We start from the raw sequence: 11032 nt of genomic DNA on the forward strand, positions 1-11032 counted from the left end.
CGGGGCTCGGAGGCACTGCAGGGGGCTCAGGACCCGGTCGGGGCTCGGAGGCGCTGCGGGGGGCTCAGGACCCGGTTGCGGCTCAGCGCTGCGAGGGTTCAGGGCCTGGTCGGGGCTCGGAGGCGCTGCGGGGGGCTCGGGGCCCAGTTGCGGCTCAGCGCGAGGACCCGGTCGGGGCTCGGAGGCGCTGCGGGGGTTCAGGGCCCGGTCAGGGCTCGGAGGCGCTGCGGGGGGTTCAGGACCCGGTCGGGGCTCTGAGGCGCTGCGTGGGGGGTTCAGGGCCCGATCGGAAGCTTGGGGCTCAGTGCTGCGGGTGGCTCGACGGATGCATTGGGCTGCTCGGGCTTTGGGACAGCTGCTGGATGGATCGGATGCATTGTGGTGGTCTGATTACGGTTTCGGGGGGGTCGTGGGGGCGGCGTGGGGATGGGCGAGAAGGACGCATGCGCAGAAAAGGGTTAGTGGGAATTGCGCGTGGCGGGTGAGGTGGAGTTGCTGATATTTGTTCTAACTCTCGCTTCTGCACGTCTATCAGGAGATGCGCGCGCAGGAGGGAGACTTAGGACAAATAGTTACTTCAAAACAAACATTGCGGCAGCAGCAGTGGACCCTCCCCTTTAAGGGAAGCTGCACCGCCATTGCAGTAGGCCACAGCGTCACTGGACCACCGGGGAAAAGCAGGTTTTGGTACCGTTGGGCGGGCAGAAGATTTTCAGAGCAGAATTTTGCCGTTGGGGTTGCGGGGAGCGGGGGTAGATCGGCGGTGATCACGGTGATGATGCACTTAACACGGATTGGCAGTAGCGGAGTGGTCGCGGGGGGGGAATAGGGGCACCACCGGGAAACCTCGGGAGGGCAATTGGACTATCTGCGGCCATTCCACGAAAAGTCGTCGGCCACTCCACTCCGCAGCGTGGCCGCTGATTTGTGGCGGTAACAGGTCTTGAGGAGAAGGGCAATTTCGGCCCCTCTGTATCTACATTTATCAAAACCTTTCATAATCTTAAAGACCTCTATTCGGCCACCCCTTAACCTTCTCTTTTCAAGAGAAAAGAGACTCAGCCTGTTCATCCTTTCCTAATAGGTATACCCTTGTATTTCTGGTATCATCCTTGTAAATCTTCTCTGCACCCTCTCCAGTGTCTCTATCCTTTTTATAATATGGCAAGCGGAATTGTACGCAGTACTTCAAGTATGATCTAAACAAGGTTTGATACAAGTTTAGCATAACTTAACTTCTTTTCAGTTCTATCCATCTAGAAATAAACCACAGTGCTTGGTTTGTTTATGTTTGGCCTTGTTTAACCTGTGTTGCTACTTTGTGATTTTTGTATTTGTACTCCGAGATTCCTTTGCTCTACCCACCCAGACTCGCACTCTTTAAGTAATAAGTGACCCCCCCTCCCCCTAATCTTCCTATCAAAATGTACAACCTCACATTTATGTGTGTTGAAATTCATTTACCAATTTATATGCTCATTCTGCAAGTTCATTAATGGCTTCCTATAATTTGTTGCAATCCTCCTCAGTGTTGACTATCCCCCCCTCTCAATTTGGTGTCTACTGCAAATTTAGAAACTATTTTTGATTCTAAAGTCTAAATCGTTGATATAAATTTTGAACAACAGTGGTCCCAGCACTGATCCTTGTGGAACACCACTTCTCACTTTCTGCCACTCTGAATAGCTACCCTTTACCCCTACTTCTCTGCTTTCTGTTTTGAAGCCAGCTAGCTATCCATTGTGCTACTTGTCTCCTGAATCCACATTCTCTGACCTTATTCATTAGTCTATTATGTGGTACCTTATCAAAAAGGCCTTTTGAAAATCTAGATAAATTACATCTACTACATTACCCTTGCCTACTCTCTCTTTTTCCTCTTCAAAAAAATTCAACGAGGTTGGTCAAGCAAGACTTTTCCTTTTGAAATCCATGCTGACTATTCATTGTTATATATTTGGTTTCTAGATGTTCTATTTTCTCCTTTAGTAGGGATTCCATTATTTGTCCCACCGCCGATGTTAAGTTGATTGGCCTATAGTTCCCTGGACATCATCTATCCCCTTCTTAAATATAGATATTATGTTAGCTATCCACCAGTCCTGTGGAACTACACCTTTTTCTGACGAATTATTAAATATGTGTAGTAATGCCTCTGCTATCTCTTCCCCACATTCGTTTAAAATGTGTGGATGTAATTGGTCTGGACCAGGGGTTTTATTCTCTTTGAGTTTGATTAGTTTATTTAATATATCTCTCTCTTTTTAATTTTAACTTTATATTTATGAGAATAAATGAGTGTATTTAAAAAGTCCAAAGAAGATTACAGGCAACTCTCGATTATCCGGGTCCCTCGGGGATTGGGCTATTCCGGGTAAACGATTTTTCCGTTAGGGTGAGTCTACATTTTAAAGTTAAAACTTTAATAAATACATACAATCGTTAGGGCGAGTATACATTTATAAGTTAAAACTTTAATGAATCAATGCAATCAGCTACAAACAGTAACAAAAGATGGACATTACCAGTATGCATGTACAGGTTCTGTGCCTGGAACCTGGTGCCGGCACTGTCCCCGTTCTCAACGTCAGCGGCGGCTGCGAGAGACAGCGACTGCAGCAGCGCGCACACACACACACCAGCAAAGCAAGGGCAGAGGAGGGTGATTTTTACGGTGTGAGAGAGAGTGAGCAAATACAAATGAGCACAGTGTTTGGAAGGAGATTTTTCCAAATTATTTGAGGCTGTCTTTTCACTTGTTAGCAACAGAATTTTAAATCCAGTTACAACAGTTTTCTGTTGGATCCGTGTACGGATAATCGAGTGTTGACTGTATTAAAATTATTTGGATAATTGTGATTAAAATTGATCTTTACTGTACAGCATTTTAATTAGGTTTTCTGGTGTAGAAAAGGATCTGAATCTAGAAAAACAAAAGTACCATTGGAACCCTTGTGGGATGGAAACGGATGTCTGGCATTTCAGTGCTGCATTTATTCTGATTATCTGACCTAGCATTTTGAAAACGATCTAGGGAACACCTGCATGAAACACCCTACACAACAGATTTCAGAGAAGTGCTGCATAAATTACCCTTTCTCCCACAAATATTGATTTCATCAGAGAAACAAAATCTCTGCTTCTGGTAGTGAACACTTATACTTTCTTTTTCTGTGGTTAGCCACTTTTGGTTTTACACCAATATAGAAAGGCTGGTGTCTAGTTCTGCAGCAGCAGAGGTGTAAATGTGTTGTGAGGAGAAGGGTTCCTACTGTTCAATTGTCGTGCCTTTAATGATTGCATCTCTACTGGTGTTAATTCAGCTTCTCCTCACCATCTGGCTCAGTAACACCTCCTAACAGGCTTGTTAGCATGCACTTTTTGGTTAAAGAGAAATGAATGAAAAAAGGATTTAAAAATTGATGATTTCATTATTTAAATTAACATTTTTTAAAGGTAAATTTAGAGATTTTGAATTTTTCCCCCTATTTTCTACGTTCCTTTCCTGAAGCTGCTTACTTTTGCTGGTGTACTTTTCTACATCTGATGCCAGTCCTCTGGTATTGTGTCCAAATAACAGCTCTTACAAGCCCTGCGTGTGCGTGTTTGGAGGCGGGCCCGCTGTCAAAATGGCCGTGATTGACAGCGGGGCAGGATCCCACTCTGAACCCGCGTCCTTGTAAGTTTCTAAAGTGCCGGGTCTGGCTGCAGTTCACAGACCCAACACCAAGCGGCGGGCTAACCAATTAACATCATTAAGAGATACTTTAAAGGTAGTTAAAAAGAATTTTACCAGGTACTTACCATTTTTCCAAGTTTTTTACGAGATTCACATCCCTAGGGGAACACATTCAGTAAGTGTGTCGAGTTCTCAATGACTCTCCATTGCTTTGACTAGCTGACAGCTGCAGAAGTGGTATAAAAGCTACCATTTCACAGCTGTACACTTTCCAATCTCAAAAGCTGGAGCCTTCAGGATTTGGAAGACACTTTTGAGCTGTATGCAGGTTGGAAGTGTTTGCAGTGAACTCTCTATTCACTGTCACCTCCATGGAGCAACCTCTGATAGGTCGCTTCTGTCACCTCAACTTCAGCTGCCATCTATTCCATCAGCATCGTTGCCCTTGAAAAAAATCTCACCTTGGTCTTCAGAATCCCACCACGATCAGCACCAACATCACTAAACACACCAGCATCACTAACAACAACACCAACCTTCTCCGCAATCACCTGATGCTGCACAGGACACAGGGCATCAGCGCCTGACCATAATTGTTGCCAGGGTTGGCCTCACCATGGCCAATTTTACTTCACTTGACACTACACCCTGGCTGCCACATGATGCAACAGTTTAGTACCACCCCACACCAACACCATAAAGCATCGCTGCAATGCCCTAGCCATTCTTTTCATACTCATCACCCTTGTGGGGGCTATCCTTATGTCTCACCATTCACGACAACTCACTAAGCCACTTCCAAAGGTGCATGCAAATCTGTCCAAGAATGCAAAGTGTTCAAAATAAAGATTTCAATGTATGACAGCACATTAGCAAAAATTTTACATGAACATTGGCTAAAAGATCCAAGTGCCTACCCTTGAGAGTTGTTAATTGGTATGCTTGGATGAGGGTGAGGGTAAAGGTGGCTAGTGAGATGGGAATGTAATGATGTGTGTGTGTGTGTGTGTGTATATATATATATAGATATATATATAATATATATATATATATATATATATATAGAGAGAGAGAGGATGGGTGAAAGTGCAAGGTAAGTTGGTGTGAGTAAGGATGTGCAGGACTAGAGTAGGGAAGGCAGAGTGATGGAGATGTGATGAGTGGCACAGCAGAATGAGGTTGAGTGTGGATTTGCAGTAACGTTTCCTGATCTACTGAGATCATTGAAAGGTTTGAACCACTGCAGTCAGCTCCTCCTGACTACATCCATGCTTGTGCCCTCCTGTGCAATGTGAAACTAGGCTGCATTGGTATCCTGGGGAGGTCTCTTCCACCCATTGGAAAGGAAGAGAACCTCCCTGCATGCTGTAACTCCCTCCATATGAATCATGGAAGTTTACAGCATGGACGGAGGCCATTTCGGCCCATCGTGTCTGCACCAGCCAACAAGAGGCTATCCAGCCTAATCCCACTTTCCAGCTCTAGGTCTGTAACCCTGCAGGTTACAGCACTTCAAGTGCACATGCAAGTACTTTTAAAATGTGGTGAGGGTTTCTGCCTCTACCACCCTTTCAGGCAGTGAGTTCCAGACCCCCTCAACCCTCTGTGAAGAAATTTCCCCTGAAATCCCCTCTAAACCATCTACCAATTACTTTAAATTTATGCTCCCTGGTTGTTGACACCTCTGTTAAGGGAAATAAGCCCTATCTATCCACTATATCTAGGCCCCTCATAATTTTATACACCTCAATGAGGTCTGCCCTCAGCCTCCTCTGCTCCAAGGAACAAAAATGCAGCATATCCAATCTGTCCTCATGGCTAAGATTCTCCATTCCCGGCGATATCCTAATAAATCTCCTCTGTACCCTCTCCAATGTAATCACGTCCTTCCTGTAAAGCGGTGACCAGAACTGAACACAGTACTCCAGCTGTGGCCTTACCAGTGTTTTATACAGTTCAAGCATAACCTCCCCCACCCCCGCTTTTGTATTCTATGCCTCGGCTAATAAAGGCAAGCATTCCATATGCCGCCTTAATCACCTTATTTACCTGGCCTGCTACATTCAGGGATCTGTGGACATGCACTCCTAGGTCACTTTGTTCCTCTACACTTCTCAGTGTCCTACCATTTAATATGTACTCCCTTTCCTTGTTAATCCTGGCCAAATGCATTACCTCACACTTCTCCGGATTCAATTCTATTTGCCACCGTTCTGACCAGTTGAGTGATATCTTCCTGCAGGCCGCAGCTTTCTTCTTCGTTGTCAACCGCACAGCCTATTTTTGTATCATCTGCAAACTTCTTAATCATACCCCCTATATTCAAGACTAGATCGCAAAAAGCAAGGGATCTAGTACTGAGCCCTGCGGAACCCCACTAGAAACAACCTTCCAGTCACACAAACACCCATCAACCATTACCCTTTGCTTCCTGCCTCTGAGCCAATTTTGGATCCAACTTGCCACTTTGCCCTGGATCCCACGGGCTTTTACTTTTGTGACCAGTCTGCCATGTGGGACTTTATCAAAAACTTTGCTAAAATCCATATACACTACATCATATGCACTGCCTTCATCGACCCTCCTTGTTACCTCCTCTCAAAATTCAATCAAGTTAGTCAGACACGATCTTCCCTTAACAAATCCGTGCTAACTGTCCCTGATCAATCCGTCTCTTTCTAAATGTAGATTTATCCTGTCCTTCAGGATTTTTTCCAATAATTTTCCTACTACTGAGTTTAGGCTGACTGGCCTGTAATTACTTGGTCTATCCCTTTCTCACTTCTTAAACAAAGGTACCACATTAGCAGTCCTCCAATCCTCTGGCACCACACCCGAAGCCAGAGAGGATTGGAAAATGATGGTCAAAGCCTCTGCTATTTCCTCTTTTGCTTCACTTAGCAGCCTGAGATATATTTCATCCGGGCCTGGGGACATTCACTTTCAAAGCTGCTAAATCCCTTAACAGCTCCTCTCTCACTATATTTATTTCATCTAACATTTCACACTCCTCCTCCTCAATAGCAGTGTCTGCATCGCCCCACTCTTTTGTGAAAACAGGCACAAAGTATTCATTAAGAACCATACCCACATCTTCCGCCTCCACACACAGATTACCCTCATGGTCTCTAATAGGCCCTACCCTTTCTTTAGTTATCCTCTTGCTCTTAATATATTTATAAAACATCTTTGGATTTTCCTTGATTTTACTTGCCAAGAATTTTTCATGCTCTCTTTGCTTTCCTAATATCCCTTTTCATTTCACCCCTGGACTTTCTATACTCCTCAAGTGATTCAGCAGTCTTTAGCCCTCCGTAACTGTCATAAGCTTCCCTTTTTTTCTTTATCCTCACCTGTATGTCCCTAGACATCCAGGGGGCTCTATAGTTGTTAATCCCACCCTTTTTTTTTTAAAAAGGTCACATTTGGCCTGAACCCGCTATGTATCTCGAAGGAGTCATGGGAGAGCCTGGGTGCAGCCGTGCACCTCTGTGCCGTGTTTGTAACACCTCAATGCTGCAGAACACTGATAGCACAATTGTCAAAATCAATGTGGTCATGGTCCCTTTAAGGAAACCGGCGGATGACTCATCATCAAATGACGCCATCAGACCCGTTTCCTTTTAATTGGCCGGGAACCTCGCAGGAAGGGCTTAACAAGCACAGTCGAGGGAAGATTCTTTACACAGTGCGGTTTGGAGTCAAGATTGGGGTCACAACCCACCACTGACCCCAGACCCGCCACGGTTGTCGAAATCATGGCCTTGGTGTGTGAGCCCAGATGGTGAGTGCCGGCAGACTATTTGAATGGAAAGGGCAGCACAGCTGATTGTGCCTGATCCTGTCCAAACGTGTGTACTTCCCAGTGGGGATTCTTGGATAGCAACCGGGCACAGGAACCCTGTACGATGTATATTTTTTCTCTCCTTTCCTCGCCCAGAGCGCCAAGATCAATTGCCGCTCCCAAAACTGCTGTCCCAGCTGAGATCAGTGGAAAAACATGAAAAATACCTGGAATCTTCTTATCTTTATGGATTGCTGCTACACTTGATTGTGCTATTACACAACATCCTATCAAGGGAGCTGAGCTACTGATTCTAATATATTTATGGAAATGGTGCAATCTAGAATGGAGATTGTCTTTGAAGCTAAGATTGATGATGTACTCAAGTTGTCCATTTACTCTCTTGTTTCACTGGTAGAAGTTGGAATTCCACTCTCTGAGGATTTTAATGTTCTATCTATGGAGATTGACTGATTTTGTGAGAGGAAAAACCATATTATTAGAACAAAGGGTCTCTGACCAGCATTTGATTTATCTTTTCTCTTTCAGATGCTGGTGGTTCTGCGTATTTCTAGCATTTTGTTTTTATTTCAGGTTTTGCATTTTTATTTTTTTTATCTCATCAATAACGCAATTCTTTCTTTACTGTTAGGCACAGAAGAGAAGAGCAGAGCCAACTCCAGAAACATCCGGGCGAAAAGATTGGAAAAAAATGAAGAATTGAAGTTTCTTGCTCAAATGAAGACTGCATCTTGGATGATGCAGTATAATGAATTTTAAATGCATTCACAAGGTACACTATAATTGGAAACTGAGGCTTTCTGTGGATGCTTCATTTTTTCCCTTCAATCTATTCCATTCCAGTATTTTATGTCTGTCCTTCGATCATATGTACAGTGATCTACTTGTATCCGAACGTTTTACCCTTTGCATGCATTTTAATATGTTTGCTGTTTTTAAAGTAAAACCTGGAGATCCAGATGTTTTGTATGTGAGTGCGAATTGAAGCAGATTTGGGTTTCAAGTACTTGAGGTATTTGTCAGGATCTCTGAACCAGTTTACCAAAAGATCCCCGTTTCTTGTAATAAAACAACTTGTTTCTTGAACATTTCCCTTTTCTTTTATTGAAGTGTTTCACCTGTAAACTAATGAAATACTATTGGAGGAAAAAATAAATAAATCTCAACCTAAGTAATGTTTCAGTGTATTTGTTTATCTAATGTACAGTGCAATTTTGTATTGCTATACATTTGTGCTTGAAAGTTTTATTTGAGTTAAACTTTTTTTGTAAAGTTTAGTCAACAGCTCCATTTTGACCTGGCCAATTATTGCTGTGGCAGAAGGAATGTACGAGTTGGTTAACTTGCCATGCCAGCATACATGTCAATTGTAAGGCATTGGGGCTCTCTGGTTCACACAGCCTCCTCTGCCCATTGCCTTGGTCCAATCCGGAAGTCTCTCAAACTTCACCAGTTACTGCTCTTATCAGCACATCCTACCGTACCTTCAGAAGCATTTCTCCTAGCCTAGGCCCAGTGTAAATCTATGTTGATGTTGAGACCAAATGAGAAGTAGTAGTTCTGGCTGCAAAGTTCTCCAGCTAGCATTCATGCTGCAACGGTAAGGGAATAGTGGTGACTGAGACATTACCCAAGCACACAGTTTCTGTGTTGCAACATTATTTTGCCCTTGACTGAATATGTATTTAGTTTTGATGAAAACAATGGTTGAACTGCCTCCCAGTTATTCGCCGAATTATCTGGGCACTCTGGTTGTAAAGATTCCATCACAGACCTGGTAGATTTGTCACAGGTCTAGCTTCTCCAGATTCTCAATTGCCTCCACCGATGTAGTCTACCAAAAAAGTAGCTTTGAGACCAGAATGCATTAATTATGGGCATCTGTAATGAAGTACATGACATAATATGGTAGAATTCTTTATTAAGATGGATGGTGACGCAGTTAATTCAGAGACTAGGGTCCTGAACTTGGGGAAAGGTAACTTCGATGGTATGAGACGTGAATTGGCTAGAATAGGCTGGCGAGTGATACTTAAAAGGGTTGACGGTGGATAGGCAATGGCAAACATTTAAAGATCACATGGATGAACTTCAACAATTGTACATCCCTGTCTGGAGTAAAAATAAAACGGGGAAGGTGGCTCAACCGTGGCTAGCAAGGGAAATTAAGGATAGTGTTAAATCCAAGGAAGAGGCATACACATTGGCCAGAAAAAGCAGCAAACCTGAGGACTGGGAGAAATTTGTAATACAGCAAAGAAGGACAAAGGGTTTAATTAGGAGGGGGAAAATAGAGTATGAAAGGAAGCTTGCTGGGAATATAAAAACTGACTGCAAAAGCTTCTATAGATATGTGAAGAGAAAAAGATTAGTGAAAACAAACTTAGTCCCTTGCAGTCAGATTCAGGTGAATTTATAATGGGGAACAAAGAAATGGCGGACCAGTTAAACAAATACTTTGGTTCTGTTTTCACGAAGGAAGACACAAATAACCTTCCGGAAATACTATGGGACCGAGGGTCTAGTGAGCAGGAGGAACTGAAGGGTATCCTTTTATAAAGCGGGAAATTGATGGGATTGAAGGCCGATAAATCCCCGGGGCTTGATAGTCTGCATCCCAGAGTACTTAAGGAAGTGGCCATAGAAATAGTGGATGCATCGGTGATCATTTTCCAACAGTCTATCGACTCTGGATCAGTTCCTATGGACTGGAGGGTAGCTAATGTAACACCACTGTTTAAAAAAGGAGGGAGAGAGAAAACGGGTAATTATAGACTGGTTAGCCTGACATCAGTAGTGGGAAAAATGTTGGAATCAATTATTAAAGATGAAATAGCGCATTTGGAAAACGGGATTGGTCCAAGTCAGCATGGATTTATGAAAGGGAAATCAGGAATTTTTTGAGGATGTAACTAGTAGAGTGAACAAGGGAGAACCAGTGGATGTGGTGTATTTGGACTTTCAAAAGGCTTTTGACAAGGTCCCACACAAGAGATTGGTGTGCAAAATTAAAGCACGTGGTATTGGGGGTAATAAATATACTGACGTGGATAGAGAACTGGTTGGCAGACAGGAAGCAGAGAGTCGGGATAAACGGGTTCTTTTCAGAATGGCAGGCAGTGACTAGTGGAGTGCCGCAAGGCTCAGTGCTGGAACTTTACAATATACATTAATGATTTAGTTGAAGGAATTGAGTGTAATATCTCCCAAGTTTGCAGATGACACGAAATCGGGTGGCGGTGTGAGCTGTGAGGAGGATGCTAAAAGGCTGCAGGGTGACTTGGACAGGTTAGGTGAGTGGGCAAATGCATGGCAGATGCAACATAATGTGAATAAATGTGAGGTTATCCACTTTGGGGGCAAAAACACGAAGGCAGAATATTATCTGAATGGCGACAGATTAGGAAAGGGGTACGTGCAACAAGACCTTGGTGTCGTGGTTCATCAGTCATTGAAAGTTGACATGCAGGTACAGCAGGCGGTGAAGAAGGCAAATGGCATGTTGGCCTTAATAGCTAGGTGATTTGAGTATAGGAGCAGGGAGGTCT

General features: G+C 43.7%; 1 protein-coding gene across 2 annotated transcripts in view; it reads left to right on the forward strand.

Annotated features, from left to right (window-relative positions):
- The window catches only part of smarca1 (SNF2 related chromatin remodeling ATPase 1), a 107016-nt gene extending 98361 nt beyond the window's left edge, over positions 1-8655 (forward strand). For both annotated transcript variants that reach the window (XM_070882699.1, XM_070882700.1), the window contains exon 25: positions 8116-8655. In XM_070882699.1, coding sequence (XP_070738800.1) covers positions 8116-8187 — 72 coding nt within the window. In that variant the 3' untranslated portion in view covers positions 8188-8655. The remainder of the gene's footprint in view (positions 1-8115) is intronic.
- Positions 8656-11032: the final 2377 nt, after the last annotated feature.

This window comes from Pristiophorus japonicus, chromosome 6 (assembly GCF_044704955.1).
Source record: "Pristiophorus japonicus isolate sPriJap1 chromosome 6, sPriJap1.hap1, whole genome shotgun sequence".
NCBI lineage: Eukaryota > Metazoa > Chordata > Chondrichthyes > Pristiophoridae > Pristiophorus > Pristiophorus japonicus.